This window comes from Coregonus clupeaformis, chromosome 36 (genome assembly GCF_020615455.1).
Source record: "Coregonus clupeaformis isolate EN_2021a chromosome 36, ASM2061545v1, whole genome shotgun sequence".
In the NCBI taxonomy this organism is placed as follows: Eukaryota; Metazoa; Chordata; class Actinopteri; order Salmoniformes; family Salmonidae; genus Coregonus; species Coregonus clupeaformis.
Genome location: NC_059227.1, coordinates 35,853,446 through 35,870,719, shown reverse-complemented (window position 1 = coordinate 35,870,719; position 17,274 = coordinate 35,853,446). Strand labels below are relative to the sequence as shown.

General features: G+C 40.7%; 3 protein-coding genes across 3 annotated transcripts in view; all 3 read left to right on the top strand.

Annotated features, from left to right (window-relative positions):
* Positions 1 to 1,404: 1,404 nt before the first annotated feature.
* Positions 1,405 to 5,725, top strand: LOC121552249 (cell cycle control protein 50A). The gene is made up of 7 exons (XM_041865012.2): positions 1,405 to 1,862; positions 2,623 to 2,742; positions 3,121 to 3,228; positions 3,432 to 3,519; positions 3,606 to 3,749; positions 3,844 to 4,050; positions 4,529 to 5,725. The coding sequence occupies exons 1-7, from the start codon at positions 1,629 to 1,631 to the stop codon at positions 4,720 to 4,722; spliced, it is 1,095 nt and encodes a 364-aa protein (XP_041720946.1). The 5' UTR covers positions 1,405 to 1,628; the 3' UTR covers positions 4,723 to 5,725.
* Positions 5,726 to 5,920: 195 nt separating this feature from the next.
* Positions 5,921 to 7,943, top strand: LOC121552255 (cytochrome c oxidase subunit 7A2, mitochondrial). The gene is made up of 4 exons (XM_041865016.1): positions 5,921 to 6,026; positions 6,374 to 6,463; positions 7,479 to 7,563; positions 7,713 to 7,943. Exons 1-4 carry the CDS (start codon positions 6,009 to 6,011, stop codon positions 7,769 to 7,771), a joined length of 252 nt encoding a protein of 83 aa, XP_041720950.1. The 5' UTR covers positions 5,921 to 6,008; the 3' UTR covers positions 7,772 to 7,943.
* Positions 7,944 to 16,136: 8,193 nt separating this feature from the next.
* The window catches only part of LOC121552893 (collagen alpha-1(XII) chain), a 126,460-nt gene continuing 125,322 nt past the window's right edge, over positions 16,137 to 17,274 (top strand). Inside the window, exon 1 of the mRNA XM_041865986.2 lies at positions 16,137 to 16,304. The gene's annotated coding sequence lies outside the window, so the exon portion shown is untranslated. The remainder of the gene's footprint in view (positions 16,305 to 17,274) is intronic.

Here is a 17,274-nt window from a genome sequence, read left to right as displayed (position 1 = left end):
GCTGAAGGTTCGAGTTGCCAAATGTCAGCCTCGAAACCTTAATGACTTGGAGAAGATCTGCAAAGAGGAGTGGAACAAAATCCCTCCTGAGATGTATGCAAACCTGCTGGCCAACTACAAGAAACGTCTGACCTCTGTGATTGCCAACAAGGGTTTTGCCACCAAGTACTAAGTCATGTTTTGCAGAGGGGTCAAATACTTATTTCCCTCATTAAAATGCAAATCAATTTATAACATTTTTGACATGCGTTTTTCTGGATTTTTTGTTGTTATTCTGTCTCTCACTGTTCAAATAAACCTACCATTAAAATTATTGACTGATCATGTCTTTGTCAGTAGGCAAACGTACAAAATCAGCAGGGGATCAAATACTTTTTTCCCTCACTGTATACAGTAACATGTTTATTCCCACTATTTTGTGTGTATGAGGATAACCTAAAAAAGCCACTTCAAGATTATCGAATGGCTAACCTCAGATCAGGAGTGCACTGTGTTTTTATTACAATTCTTAGAAGCATGATAGGAATTTTGCTAAATAATTCTAGATGTAAAAAAAAAAAAAAAAAATGCTGAAAAACACCGCCTACCCTAACATTGTCTATGTTAGACTGACCTATATGATGAGTTCATCACTTGCTAGAATCAGTCTCGGTTTGCCAGACTCATGGCGCATGGCGTCTGTGAAAAGAGACCCTGGCTTTGACCCCACTCTCCGAGGGTGTCTCAGGGAGAGTTGGGATCTGCAAAAAACACAATTCCAATTCACACATGCGTATTAATACACACTTGTACATGTGTAAAATAGGACAAATATAAGCACCCACCAAATTATTTGTATTATTAAGAGACTAAGATTGGATTAATAGCCTATGCATTACTATAAAGCAGATAAAAACATGCTACAGTACACCATCAGTTGACCATGGCAATAGGGTGTATTTTTTTAAAGTGAACTACATGGATAACAGAGCATTGTGTGCCTTTGATAGCATACACACAGTCTAGATAATATGCCCTAAAAGGTAATTTATGATATCAATCCAGGTAATCAGGCACAGTTGTCCAAGGATGACCTATGTATGCTATATCAGCTGGTTATTTGTTTGCCTCAATAAACCTGAATATTCAAATGGTTGTTTGTCATTATTTGAGAATTCATCATTGGATCTCCAAGTAGACAAATCAAGACAATGGTTTTGGTCAATTCAGGTCACGAGAATGTTCAACATCAATTTATTTGGAAAAACAAAAACATATATTATTAAATTAATTAGAATTACAATTATATTATTTGCTTTGAAATTATCTCCAAAGATATTAGCTAAAGTTTATGATATTGAATGATCAGATTGTGTCACTGGTGAAACGTTCATCATATTTGATGATGTCATCACGTATGTAAAAATGAAAACACTTCCTGACTTGGCTGTTCGTAACGCTGGGTTAGCTATTTTTCATTAAAATGAGTGATCTTGCGAAATAACCTATAGAAAACTAGCACAATTATACCTTATTTATCAGAGCGTTCTCATACTTGTCTCGGCTAAATCGTTAGCTTCTTCAGCTTCAGGGAGACTCGCTATAATAGCTGCCACTGCAGGTTGTTTTATTTTAGAATAGAAGCCATAATGGCGTCGAGCTACAACGCGAAGGAAGAAGACGGTCACGTCGCCGTACCTGGCGGTGGGACCATCCAGAATAAAAAGCCCGATAACACAGCGTTTAAACAACAACGATTACCTGCTTGGCAACCCATCCTGACAGCGGGCACAGTTCTTCCAGCTTTCTTCGTTATCGGTCTCATCTTCATTCCCATTGGTATCGGCCTCTACGTCACGTCAAACAACATCAAGGAGTTCGAGGTAAGGCCCATGCTATCCGGGATCCTTAGCTAGCTGGCTACTGTACTCAATAAGTACAAGAGGAAGGGATGGGGCACCTGTAGTATTAGGGAGGGGGATGGGACAGGTGTCTGGGGAAGCCCAATCCCGCCACCAAAAAACAAAAAAGCTACTTTTTACACACTTCCTGTTGTTTCTCATGATGATAGGTATCAATAGAAAATATAGCCTAAACACAAACAAGTCCTACAAAGGCCATTCGACCATGGGATATGTATTTGTAGGCAACAGATTCCGACCCTACCGCTTTATGCTTGTTCTCACTGAGCTGGACTGGGGTGAGAACACAATCATGGTTAGATTAAGACACTGCGGAGCCTTCTGGAGATATGGGTCTGAAAATGTACCTCAATGCAGGGATGGGATGTGCCACTGTATCCAAATTGTACCTACATCCAAACTGATATATGGAGAAGATTGAAATACTGCCCTTTTCGTCTTCATGCTAGCTAGCAGTAGCCATAACTGCCATTATGAAATGTCATGTCACGTGTTGAACTACAAAGGAGCTGATTGGCCCGGTGTCTTAACTTAATCTAACCATGATTGCATTCCGACCCCAGTGCATCTCAGTGTAAACAAGCGTAACTGTAGGCTCGGAATCTGCTGGCTAATGTACTGTATTTGATGCCAGGTCACAGGTGCACCATTTGAAATAATGTTAAGCAGAAGATTGCCAGCCATTTGGAAATGCTGTTTGGATTTACACATGTCATTACAGATTGATTATACTGGGACTGACATGTCCAGCCCATGCTTCAACTGCTCCCAGAGCTTTAGTTGGAACAGCACAAGACCATGCACCTGTGCACTGCCCTTCTCTCTGGAACAGCCTTTTGAAGTAAGTATGAAGCGTGATGTCTGCATCCCAAATAGCAACCTATACACTATGTCAGTGGTTACCAACCTTTTCCGGTTACTATACCACCAACTGAATTTTGCTCTGCCCGGAGTACCTCTGAATTACCCCCTTGTGCATTTTACCAGTAGGCCTAGGGTCTCATCAGTCTTCTCAAGTACCCCCTGTTGAAAGGTTAAGTACCCGCAGGGGTCCTAGTACCCCTGGTTGGGAACCACTGCCCTATGTAGTGCACTACTTTTGGCCAAGGGCCATTTGGGACGTAGATGATGTCTCAAGTTCTCTCAGTTGGTGGTGGTATATGTTTCTGAATTTGAAATGTGATCATCATGAACATTGAATTGAATTTTGTCTCAACAGAGCAATGTATTCATGTATTATGGCCTGTCCAACTTCTACCAAAATCACCGGCGCTATGTCAAGTCCAGGGATGACAGCCAACTGAATGGTGACACCACCTCTCTAATGGTACATATTATGCCTTTTGAACAGGGTTCCGTGCCAAATATAACATGATTTTCACACTGCATTCCTGAATCTCTGCAATGACTTTTGACTGATCATCAACAATTTTACATCTTCAGTTATCTGACATATCCATCATATTGGCAAGATGTCAGTATGTTCTGTGCAATGATCTAACGTTACATGTCTGCTTGCAATGTCCACAGAACCCTAGTAAGGAGTGTGAGCCCTATGCTCGCAATGAAAAAATGCCAATTGCTCCCTGTGGTGCCATCGCCAACAGCATGTTTAACGGTAAGCCAGTTATGTCCTTTTTAGACCATCATTACAAGAATTGCAATAAGAGCAGCTCTGTTTATTCATGATCTCTTTCCTCACAGACACTTTGGATCTGTATTACATTGACCCTAATGGCACAAGAATCCAAATTCCTCTGATGAAGAAGGGGATTGCTTGGTGGACAGACAAGCATGTGAAGTTCAGGAATCCAGGAGGCAACCCCAACCTCACAAGTGCTTTTCAAGGTGAGCAAGCACTCAGCAGAATTGTTACTATTGAAGTGGATAAAGAATCTCACTGTGTTTTTCCTAGGAATCTCACTATAATTTCCTCACCCAGGTACAACCAAGCCGATCAACTGGCGCAAGCCTGTCTATGAACTAGACACAGACGCTGAGAATAATGGCTTCATCAATGAGGACTTCATTGTGTGGATGCGCACAGCTGCCCTCCCCACCTTCCGTAAGCTGTACCGTATTATCCAGAAGAAGAACAACATGACGCCGACTCTTCCCCGTGGCAACTACACCCTGGAAGTCACCTACAGTATCCTTTCACTGACAGCTGTTCAAATGATACAGCTGTACAGGAAGTTTGGGTTTGTGGAATGATAGCTTGTGATGTAATAGGAATGTTCAAAACAGTCATTGACATAATAGTTCAGACAGACCAGGTCGATGTTGGGCCGTGTTCAGTAGGGGGCTGTTCCTTCACTTGTTATAACAATAGGTATCACCAGCTGGGTGATGACGAATACTGTCTTTCTTTGTTGTTTCCACTAATATAGACTACAAATGATATAATATCAGTCCACATTGTTATTGTATGATACGTTTTTAAGATGGCAGTGGGCTCTTGATCCGTGACCATATATTTTCTGTCTGAGCCTCAGAAATACAAGATCCAGTCACGGATCAGGAGCCACTCCCTTTTAATATCGTTGTTGCTAGAGTTATTTTGTAAGTCAAATGTTAAATGGGTCTGAAGTTGAGCATATGAGTCTTCCTTAATGAGTTGATCCTAGACTATCCTGTTCGTAGCTTTGAGGGCCGGAAGCGTGTGATCCTGAGCACCATCTCCTGGATGGGGGGCAAGAACCCTTTCTTGGGCATCGCTTACATCACTGTGGGCTCCGTCTGCTTCTTCCTGGGAGTGGTCCTCCTCATCATCCACCACAAATATGGCAGCCGCAACAACACTGCTGACATCCCTAACTAAAGACGTCTTGTATGTATGTTGCATGCTGGCTAGCGGAGGCATGGGTGTAACCAGTGGTTAATTACAAGCACTGGTGGTCTCGTGTCTGGCTCGTGTACTGTGTGTAAGAATGACCTGCTTGTCAAAAGTGCTGTGCAAGTATTGGAAGAGCAAAGACGTCAGGGGGAGAGTTCCGATAAAGTAGAAGTTCTCTCGTATTTATTTTTCATGGTCAGAAAGCTATGCAGTTACGTAAGTTTTGATGTCAAGATGTTGTATTGGCACTAAGTTGAAATGTAATGACGCTACATCGATGTGCAGATAGTACAGTTTTAATGCAGAAATATGTGTATGTCAGTCATAGATGTTTATTAGTTTACTTCTTTATGAATAAATTATTTAAAATCATGTTTGAATACGGTCAAGCAAATTGGAACAGTCCGTTAGGCTAAATGTGGAATTCCTTCAAGAGTCAAGGCTGTTGGTTCATACACGTATGTTGTTGTTGTTACATACAGTACCGTAGTTTGAGGCACATTTCTTTTCTGTTTACACTACAGATAGGTCTCTATAGATTGCACAAGGATGTGCACAAATTTTCAGGTCAAGTGTAATGGAATGCTTGCAATGTTTTCAATGTACTTTAGTACTTATTTTCTCAGTGTATGTATATATGTTAAATCTGTTCAGCTGCCTAAAATATGCAGAGCTTGACTCAAGTTTAAGTAACATACCGCAAAGGAAAATTGTCAATTTCAAGGTTTTCAGGGACCAAAGCTCCATTCATGTAGCCTGGGTGCCAGTCTGTTTCTGCTTTCTTGCAAACCCGTTATGTAAAACATGTTTGGCTTGGCAATGGAGTAGGCAAGAACACAAACAGGAAGAACATCCTTATTTATTTTCTTACTAAGATTGTTGCAGATTGGTGAAATATGTTTGCACATGAGTTCCCAATTACCTGTTACCTGGAGATTCTATGCCTGTTGCTTGACAAATAAAATAATATCTGGACAACTCATGTTAACCAGAATTTTATTTGCAAATTGTTGGAGTTTTCCCTCTGTTGCAAAATTGAAAAAGTGAATGTATACTTAATATAATGTTTGAATCTTGAGACACTTGGCGGTGCACTTATAGCCCAGAGACGGTAGCTAATCTTCGCTTGGTTATTCAACAAGTTCACACTCCTGCCCAGTATGTGGCAGTATGCACATCTTTTTATGACGCGTCAGTAAATCCTCCAAAGAAGAAACTAGCGGAAATGTGGTCTTCCGGTGTCCTTGTACTACGACTGACGTGGGGAGAAGATGTACCGACACATTCAAGTAAGATATCGATTTAGTAATGTTTTGATTCGTTTTTGTTAATATCTGTATTCAACGGCATCGGTCTGACTGTTTTTATGCATGCTAGAATACGAGGGTAGCATCACTAGCCTTTAGCGGTCATGGGATGACCGGTAGTGGCTACTAGCTAGCAATTTTACCGGTACTGTTAGCAAGCTTACTATCTACTAAAAGTGTTATACTTTACCGGTGTTTATGGCAAGTGAACTTGGTTAAATACCCAGATAGACAGCGACCTATTCCAATCCAGCGCTGATCTTAAAATATCTCAAACTGTACAGTGTCAATGAGCTTGAAATTGATGCCTCTTATTCGTTATATGACAGGCGCTTCAGCATGTGTCGCGGCGGACGCTGAGCAGCAGCGCCCGCAGGCAGGTGGAAAACAAGGTCCCACAGAAGCAGAAGCATTACCAGGTAATTGACAGGGTTTATATGGCTGACGGCTCCAATAGGCAATGTCCTTAACATGACGTTAAAACCTACTCTTCGAATTTTAGTTTAATGTCAAGGAAAATGTAACTTGAATTCAATGTTGACAATGTGATATTTAAGTTTTGATGACTGGTGACATGTCCACCTGCCCACTTGTAGTTCCGCTCATATGAAGCCTGAGTTACATATAGTTGACTGATAAGTATATCTGATTGACAGAAGCTCACTGGGTTGGAGTTACTGCTTTGCATGCTGTGTGTAAACTGAGAACAGTCAATAAATATGTCCCAAATGGCAACCAATTCTCTTTACATCTATAGTGCACTACTTTTGACCAGAGCCCTATGGGCCCTCGTCAAAAGTAGAGCACTAAATAGGGAAAAGGGTGCCATTTGGGACAGCGTCAATGTTGTGAGATAGATGAGAAAGCCATGTCTGATTCAATTTACCACTGGTAACTGATCAGGGGAGAGTGATGCCTCTGCTTCATCATTGGCTGCTTTTCAATAAGTGATTGTGCAAACTGTTGTTTTAAATGCTTTCTAAAACACGGTGCAGATCTTGCTGTAAATAATACATTGTGATTGCTGGAATGTACGTGTTGCATTCTGTGGTTAGAATGGTCAATTTGAGGGCATTAATGACCACTCAACCAACCAGAACAGAGTTCTCTGGAGATGCACCGTTGGGGCCCTTTGCTCCACTAGGAGATGAAAAGATAAATTCAAGTAAGTCGATTTCCACTCAAGTGGTGCTTTTCCCTTGAGACTTACCCCCACACCAGTGGGCCGCCAGTGTTTTATGTTAATGTATCTCTGGTGTTAATGTGTTTCTATCAGGAATGTGACACTAAAGAATTGTGATGAGCAGAATCAACAACCTATGCTTTGTGAGAAGGTGTTAAAGTTCACGGTTAGGCATTGTTATTGTTATGATGCTTATACTGTATGTTGCTGTGCATTGCATGAGTTTGATACAGTATATTTTTCTTCACCAGGAAGACAATGGGATTCCAATTCATTTGAAAGGTGGTGTCAGTGATGCTATCCTGTACAGAACAACAATGGCACTCACTATTCTGGGTGAGTACAGATGGACTCAATGGCAACCAATCCATGTTGACACAAGTTCTTGGTTTAGTCTGGTTGTACATTACCACATTGTTGCTCAATACCTTTTTGTAATAACACTATTTATTTAATTAGTAATAACATCTTACATTTCATTGCAGGATCTGCATATGTCATATATGAACTGGTTTGTGCAGCTTTCCCTAAGAAGAAGGAGTGACTCCAGCTCCTGGGCTGACGTGTGCTACAAAACACCCTGTTAGTTGTAAAAAGTTGTCTCCATGTCCTCAGGGGGTTGATTTGTCCTGTCATAATGGTTTCTGTTTCATGTTCATGGGATCAATATTTATTTATTTATGGTAACTGAGGATGATTAAATATGCCTCTCATAATGAAGTGTCATTAGTCCTTCTTTTTGTATGTGTGTAAATGTATATTTTAAGTAAGGGGCACACCATAACGAACGTTGGCTGTGTGCTGCTGTGTGAAGTAGATCACCTGTTGTGTGGCGATGAATGGTGGTGATTCAACATGTAGAATCGTCTGGAAACGAACAGAAGATGTAAGCAGTCAAATAATATATATATTATTTGACTAAAACAATCATTTCAAACCTTGCTTACATTTGTATACGATCACATCTGTTTATGCGTGGGACTACTTGGGAAGAGATTTCCAAAATTAAAATAATTTGGAGGTGTTTTCCTGGTGCTTTTAATGTTTGTTTTTTTGTCCAACAATTAAAATATTTAGCTCAATTTGTGGGACCAAAATTAAACCGTGCGGGACATATTTGGCCCATGGGCTGCCAGTTGGGGAACACCAGTGTAGACTGTATATAGAGGAATGTTGGTGGTAGCCTACATCTGGTTGTCTAAACGGCAGAGGAAGAAAGATGTTAACAGTTTGGTCATTTAGCAGACGCTCTTATCCAGCACCACATACAGGAGCAATTAGGGTTAAGTGCCTTGCTCAAGGGCATATCGACAGATGATTCACCTCGTGGGCACAGGGATTCAAACCAGCAACCTTTCAATTATGCTCAACGCTCTTAACCGCTAGGCAATCTGCTACCCATTTAACAATGTTGTTCATGTCTGGTTTGCTACTAATGAGATTGTCATTATGGGAATTATTACCAGTGCTGTAAATGGAAATTAATAGTTTCTTTAGAAGTTTCCTGAGTGGATATACAGTACATTCGGAAAGTATTCAGACCCCTTGACTTTTTCAAAATTTTCGTTAGAGCCTTATTCTAAAATTGATTACATTATTTTTTCCCCTCAATCTACGCACAGTACCCCATAATGAAAAAGCGAAAACGGGTTTTTAGAGATGTTTGCAAATGTATTAAAAATAAACTGAAATACCTTACTTACATAAGTATTCAGACCCTTTGCTATGAGACTCAAAATTGAGCTCAGCTACATTCTGTTTCCATTGATCATCCTTGATGTTTCTACAACTTGATGTTTGTACAATTTACCTGTGGTAAATTAAATTGATTGGACATGATTTGGAAAGGCACACACCTGTCAATATAAGGTCCCACTGTTGACAGTGCATGTCAGAGCAAAAACCAAGCCATGAGGTCGAACGAATTGTCCCTAGAGCTCAGAGACAGAATTGTGTCGAGGCACAGATCTGGGGAAGGGTACCAAAAAATGTCTGCAGCACTGAAGGTCCCCAAGAACACAGTGGCCTCCATCATTCATAAATGGAAGAAGTTTGGAACCACCAAGACTCTTCCTAGAGCTGGCCGCCCGGCCAAACTGAGCAATTGGGGGAGAAGGCCTTGGTCAGGGAGGTGACCAAGAACCTGATGGTCACTCTGACAGAGCTCCAGAGTTCCTCTGTTGAGATGGGAGAACATTCCAGAAGGACAACCATCTCTGCAGCACTCCACCAATCAGGCCTTTATGGTAGAGTGGCCAGACGGAAGCCACTCCTCAGTAAAAGTCACATGACAGCCCGCTTGGAGTTTGCCAAAAGGCACCTAAAGACTCTCAGATCATGAGGAACAAGATTCTCTGGTCTGATGAAACCAAGATTGAACTCTTTGGCCTGAATGCCAAGCGTCCCGTCTGGATGTAACCTTGCACCATCCCTACGGTGAAGCACGGTGGTGGCAGCATCAGGTTGTGGGGATGTTTTTCAGCGGCAGGGACTGGGAGACTAGTCAGGATCGAGGGAAAGATGGAATGGAGCAAAGTACAGAGAGATCCTTGATGAAAACCTGCTCCAGAGCGCACAGGACCTCAGACTGGGGCGAAGGTTCAACTTCCAACAAGACAACACAGGAGTGGCTTCGGGACAAGTCTCAATGTCCTTGAGTGGCCCAGCCAGAGCCCGGACTTAAACCCGATCGAACATCTCTGGAGAGACCTGAAAATAGCTGTGCAGCGACGCTCCCCATCCAACCTGACAGAGCGTGGATCTGCAGAGAAGAATGGGGGAAACTCCCCAAATACAGGAGTGCCAAGCTTGTAGCGTCATACCCAAGAAGACTCAAGGCTGTAATCGCTGCCAAAGGTGCTTCAACAAAGTACTGAGTAAAGGGTCTGAATATTTATGTCAATGTGATATTTTTGTTTTTAATAAATTAGCAAAAATGTATAACCTGTTTTTGCTTTGTCATTTTGGGGTATTATGTGTAGATGAGGAAAAATCTGTTTAATCCATTTTAGAATAAGGCTGTAACGGAACAAAATGTGGATAAAGTAGGTCAAGGGGTCTGAATACTTTCTGAATGCACTGTACATACACAGATCTTATTATAAACACCATCAAAGAGTACCATTAAGATCCAATTTCAATGGTTTATTTTAACATTGCAATGGTAAAACACTTTGGTATAATACAATTTAATTTATCTTCTACATGTGACCAAGCATTCCCCACTTTTGCAGTCTGGCTGCTTTAAAGCTAGTCTGTAAGATTAGTACCTTATCATTACAAACCAAGGGCACATTAGGCCAAAGGCAGTGTTAATGTTGTCATCAAATGATACATTGTACAGAAATGAGTATATCTATGATTAGAATGACGCTCCTATTTTGGAATGTCCCTTGAGCTCTAGCCTACAGAAAGCCGGACTAGATCATGGGAAAATGTCATGAGATGCAATTTGCTCAATATTGTTTACTTTTTTGTTGGTGATTTGAAACGCTATGCGTGCACATCTTACATTGTGTATAGCAGATAAAAAGTTTCAATTTTGTCATCACACATTTATGAAATATTAGTTAAAAATGTAAACGAATTTTATCAGAATTAAGTAATTTTGCACGTGCATTTTTCCTCTTGAGCCGCTAGAGGGCTATGTCTTCAAGGGAATTGATTTGATAGGCCGATGGTCGGGAAACTGAATTCTGTCGTCTGAAAAAGTTGACATGTGACTTATCTCTGTTTTCATCAACACGTTAATTATTAAAACGTTCAGTTGAAAAAGTTGTTATTTTTCCAAATTATCTGTAGGGCTATAACTTATAGCCTACGTATTTAATTGATGAGGATGGAATAGGCTACTCCAGTAGCCAAAAAAAATCCATGTAGACACGATTTATTCTGGTTGTACATTACCGCTTTAAGTTGCTCAATACCTTCGTAATAAGACTATTTAATTAGTAATAACCTCATATTACTATTGCAGGATCTGCGAAGTGGCGCAGCTGTGTAAGGTACTGCATCTCAGTGCTAGAGGCGTCATTGCAGACCCTGGTTCGATTCCAGTGCTGTATCACAATCTGGCCGTGATTGGGCTTCCCACAGGGCGGCGCACGATTGGCCCAGCGTCGTCCGGGTTTGGCCGGGGTAGGACGTTATTGTAAATAATAATTTGTTCTTAGCTGACTTAACTAGTTAAATAAAAAAATGTAATACAAATATGTCATATATGAACTGGTTTGTGCAGCTTTCCTCAAGAAGGAGTGACTCCAGCTCCTGGGCTCACTTGTTCTACATGCCACCCTGTTAGTTGTAAAACGTTGTCTCCATGTCCACAGGGTTAGGGTTTCTGTTTCATGTTCATGGGATCAATATTTATTTATGGTAACTGAGGATGATTAAATATGCCTCTCATAACAAAGTGTCATTAGTCCTTCATTTTGTATGTGTGTAAATGTGTATTTTAAGTACAGTACACACCATAGCCAGGGTTGTGGGTTCGTTTCCCACGGGGGGCCAGTATTAAAATGTATGCACTCACTAACTGTAAGTCGCTCTGGATAAGAGCGTCTGCTAAATGACTAAAATGTAAAAATATATATATATATAAAAAAACGATTGTTGGCCGTGTGCGGCTTTGTGAAGTAGATCACCAGCTGTGTGGCGACGAACCGTGGTGATTCAACATGTAGAAACATAGGGAAATGAACAGAAAATGATGGCATTTGTTCTGTGGTCGGAGGACATAGGATGGCCACCCGCAGCGTGACTGACATTTGTTATGTTGTGTCCTTAAACTAAACTGAATAAACAATTTGTGAGCTTGAAGGTAGGGAGGGACCGTGTCGTCATTACGGGGTGTGACGTCATTACGTCCAGCTGTTTTTATCGACACAAGATAGTTAAATGGCGACGCACCCTACCAGGCAATATTTTCCATGCGTACTTTCCAAATGTCGACAAAAAATCCCTGGACAAGTTAATGGAAACATAGCTAATCTTGTTCATGTCTGGTTTGCTACTAATTACATTCTCATGATGGGAATGATTAGCAGATATGTGTTTCCATCAAATTAACGTGTTGCGTGATGACTTATTGCACATAAAAATACCTAAAAATACCTAATGCGTTAAATAAAATATACAAGTTAAATGGGCTCCCATCGCATTTTCAAATCTACTGATGGTTCTCTCACAACATTTTTTGTTATATAGCTCTGGTATTGGCGCGTGCTCTCTCAACAGCCCTATCTGCGCGCTGTCGGCTAGAGCGCAGGTATAGACTGCATAATGAGATTATTATTATTATGGACAAAAGAGCGAGATAATTTTCATTTTTCAAACGGCAGCCAAACCTCGATTATCATGTCACCAGAATAAGACTTCACCACCCTGTGAACTTTATTTAATCTGTAGACTAATAAACTGCATGGTTTCTCGAGGAATCATAGTGGACCACACAACATGTTATCGCGTGACTCCAAGTTTACGTCGATATGGTGGTTATTATATACATATTTGCGCATGAAAGCGTTTCCACCAACATAATTCATTTTATCGACAAAAAAAGATCCAACCTTGTCTAGCGTATTTAGTTTTGTCGACATTTGGAAAGTTTAAATTCTTCTGTTTCCATCAGGCTTGACATTACATTTTTTATCCGACATGTAGGCTACTTTAGCATTAAACGATTAGATGGAAACCTGTTAAGTGCTGTAAATGGAAATGAATCTAGTCTTTACTAGATTCCTGAATTGATATACATACAGTTTTGAGAATGACACAAGTATTGGTCTTCACAAAGTTCGCTGCTTCAGTGTTGAGATATTTTTGTCAGATGTTACTATGGTATACTGAAGTATAATTACAAGCATTCCATATGTGTCAAATGCTTTTATTGACAATTATATTAAGTTTATGCAAAGAGTCAATATTTGCAGTGTTGACCCTTCTTTTTCAAGACCTCTGCAAACCGCCCTGGTATGCTGTCAATTAACTTATGGGCCACATCCTGACTGATGGCAGCACATTCTTGCATAATCAATGCTTGGAGTTTGTCAGAATATGTGGGTTTTTGTTTGTCCACCTGTCTCTTGAGGATCGACCACAAGTTCTCAATGGGATTAAGGTCTGGGGAGTTTCCTGGCCATGGACCCAAAATGGCGATGTTTTGTTCCCCAAGCCACTTAGTTATCACTTTTGCCTTATGGCAAGGTGCTCCATCATGCTGGAAAAGGCATTGTTCATCACCAAACTGTTCTTGGATGGTTGGGAGAAGTTGCACTCGGAGGATGTGTTGGTACAATTCTTTACTCATGGCTGTGTTCTTAGGCAAAATTGTGAGTGAGCCAACTCCCTTGGCTGAGAAGCAACCCCACACATTAATGGTCTCAGGATGCTTTACTGTTGGCATGACACAGGACTGATGGTAGCGCTCACCTTGTCTTCTCCGGACAAGGTGTTTTCCGGATGCCCCAAACAATCGGAAAGGGGATTCATCAGAGAAAATGACTTTACCCCAGTCCTCAGCAGTCCAATCCCTGTACCTTTTTCAGAATATCAGTCTGTCCCTGATGTCTTTCCTGGAGAGAAGTGGCTTCTTTGCTGCCCTTCTTGACACCAGGCCATCCTCCAAAAAGTATTTGCCTCACTGTGTGTGCAGATGCACTCACACCTGCCTGCTGCCATTCCTGGGCAAGCTCTGTACTGGTGGTGCCCCGATCCCACAGCTGAATCAACTTTAGGAGACGGTCCTGGCGCTTGCTGGACTTTCTTGGGCGTCCTGACGCCTTCTTCACAACAATTGAACCTCTCTCCTTGAAGTTCTTGATGATCCGATAAATGGTTGATTTAGGTGCAATCTTACTAGCAGCAATATCCTTGCCTGTGAAGCCCTTTTTATGCAAAGCAATGATGACGGCACGTGTTTCCTTGCAGGTAACCATGATTAACAGAGGAAGAACAATGATTTCAAGCACCACCCTCCTTTTAAAGCTTCCAGTCTGTTATTCTAACTCAATCAGCATGACAGAGTGATCTCCAGCATTGTCTTCTTCAACACTCTCACCTGTGTTAACGAGAGAATCACTGACATGATGTCAGCTGGTCCTTTTGTGGCGGGGCTGAAATGCAGTGGACATGTTTTTTGGGGATTACGTTTATTTTCATGGCAAAGAGGGACTTTGCAATTAATTGCAATTAATCTGATCACTCTTCATGACATTCTGGAGTATATGCAAATTGCCATTATCAAAACTGAGGCAGCGGGCTGAGGCAGCCTCCTTTGTAGCTCAGTTGGTAGAGCATAGCGCTTGCAACGCCAGGGTTGTGGGTTCGATTCCCACCGGGGGCCAGTATGAAAATGTATGCACTCACTAACTGTAAATCGCTCTGGATTAGAGTGTCTGCTAAATGACTGAAAATGTAAAAAATTAGTATTTGTGTCATTTTCAAAACTTTTGACTACAACAGATCTCATTATAAACACCATCAAAGAGTACCATTAAGCTCCAGTTCCAATGGTTATTTTAACATTACAATGGGAAAAACACTGGTGTTTGCAGTAGTAATACAATGTAATTTATATTCTATATGTGACCACGCATTCCCCACTTTTGCACAGACTGGCTTTAAAGGAGATTAGTACCTTATTATTAGAAACCAAGGAGGACACATTAAGCCAAGGGCAGTCTTAATGTTGTCATCAAATTATACTTTGTTAAGAAATTAGTATATCTACGATTAGAATATGACGCTCCTATTTTGGAATGTCTCTTGAACTCTACACAGAAATCTAGATCATGGGAAAATGTAATGAGATGCAATTTACTCAATATTGTTTACTTTTTTGTTGGTGATTTGATACGCTATGCGTGCACATCTTACAACGTGTATAGCTCATAAAAAGTGTCCATTTTAGTCATCAGACATTTGTGGAAATGTTTGTAACGTTTTTTTAACCCAGCTTTATCTGAATGAACTAGGCCTAATGCTCAAGGAACCAGCGATGCAGGACTTTCTCATACGCGTTCTGCCTCTTGAGCCACTAGAGGGCTATGTCTTCAAGGGAATTGATTGGGTCTCACATGATAGGCGGATGCTCAGTAAACTGAATTCTGTCATCTGAAAAAGTTGACGTGATTTTTATCTCTGTTTTTAATTTAATTAACACGTTTTATGAATAAAAGTTCAGTTGAAACTGTTTTTCTTCTTTCAAATGATCTGTAGGGATATAATCTATAGCCTACGTATTTGATAGATGAGGATGGATTAGGCTGCTCCAATAGCCTATTTTCAATAGGCAGGCCAAAATGACTGTTTTATCTCGGTTTTGCCATTTCAGTTTATAGGTTTATGGATTAACTTTTTATTTAACTTTGAAGAAGGAATCAGGACAGAAAGCATCACCCTTTCCTCGTGCCTTGCCTGTATAATTATGATTATACTGTGTTAAGAATGTATTTACATTTTCTGAGTGGAATCCAAAGACCTATTAAATACTTCAATAACATAACAATACGTTTATAAATATTTATCTACTGACATAAATCCCATTAAATTAAAAGGACATAGTTAGGCCTACGGATTCTTAAGTCGGTCACTGAATAAATGGACTGTTGAAGATTTTTCTATTGTTCCATTGTCTAAAAAAAACGGCTCCTGGTTTCCAAACGCAGATGCTATGGACTTGTGGATAGAGCACATCGAGAAGCATCATTGCAAAGGAATGCAGAAAACTATGCTAAGTTTCCAAATGTATATCCCCACACGTTGAGAGGCTGCATTTATCAATCCGTGGCAGGGTTCCACGCTTGCTGAGTGTCGTAAGCGCTTACGATAGTAAAGGGAGAGTTGGGAACAGCCCCCTATTAAGTAGCAGATTGTGTAGAGAGTCTTCCCACTTGGAAAAAGGCTTCTGATCTGGGACCTCCGCAAGAGGAGAACTGAGTTTTCGTCTGTGCTTAGGCTATTGATTCTCCTCCGGTTAAACCTTTATCCATCATTACCAGAAGGGTCATATCCAAAGAGGCTTTACTGTTTTTGTATTCTGAAATCAAACGAGGGACAACACAACTTCATTTCCACAGGTCAGTAATGAATTAACTGAATATGGAATTATGGGTTGGACTACTGTTTAGGCTATCTGAGAGGTAAAGTGAGATGAGTTATGCTCATCTGGAGACCAGGGAAGTAGGCTATCCCAATATTGTGCGCAGAATTGTTATTATTTGCCTATTGTTCGTTTGTGTTAATGTGTCTTTGTGTTAAGTTGGTTTGAAATTAATTATTGCCCATAATTGTAGCCTGTCAACCATGACATAAATGCTGTGCGCCTTGGACTCATGGGCATTGGGCATAGGTCGGTGTTGGAATATTCTTCGCGGTTTGAACATGCAGGTTAATTCCTAATGTGTGATGTAAATTAGAATTTAATTTGAGAAGAAAGGAAACATTTATCACTTAGGACTGGTAGTGTTCGATATTGCACTTCTATTAATATGCAATGCTTGATAATGACGGTCAAGTTTTTAGAATCGATTGCTCTATCAGCAGCAGAGTTATGGCCATTAAAATATAGCCTGCATCTGGATTTTGTGCTTGGAGACACCTGAATGGCACGGGTGGGGTTTTCATATAGTTTGTACATGTTAGATAGTTTATAGCTTTTGAGTCATGCTCTAGCCTACTCCCATCTCCATCAATTCTAACGCATTCTTCAAGGCAAGTCTTGACTCAACGGGGACACCCTTTTTGATCAGATAGGCTACTGCAGGAAGGGCGCTTATCCCATAGAAAAGTGTAGAAGAGACCATTTTCGATTTGCAGCTTTGCATTAAAAGTTGATAGTGATTATTTTTAACGATTTGTTTAATGCCTGTTTAAGTTGGAACAATATGATAAGACAATGCCGTTTAGATGTTCAATTGTCTTTCCCGTGTCTTTGAATGCACTAGCTATATGACACATCTATAGTTTATTTGGGATTAAATGACATTTCAATGTTTGATGCTAGTGGTAAAGTTACAATATGGAATGATGGAGCATTGCTGAGATGCA

Excerpts from the sequence above, each read along its gene's own strand:
- LOC121552249 (XM_041865012.2), top strand. The coding sequence starts at position 1,629 with ATGGCGTCGAGCTACAACGCGAAGGAAGAAGACGGTCACGTCGCCGTA. Across the intron at positions 2,743-3,120 it reads CTCTGGAACAGCCTTTTGAA|AGCAATGTATTCATGTATTA; the intron begins GTAAGTATGAAG and ends TTGTCTCAACAG. Across the intron at positions 3,520-3,605 it reads CGCCAACAGCATGTTTAACG|ACACTTTGGATCTGTATTAC; the intron begins GTAAGCCAGTTA and ends CTTTCCTCACAG.
- LOC121552255 (XM_041865016.1), top strand. Across the intron at positions 6,464-7,478 it reads AGAAGCAGAAGCATTACCAG|GAAGACAATGGGATTCCAAT; the intron begins GTAATTGACAGG and ends TTTCTTCACCAG. Across the intron at positions 7,564-7,712 it reads AATGGCACTCACTATTCTGG|GATCTGCATATGTCATATAT; the intron begins GTGAGTACAGAT and ends ATTTCATTGCAG.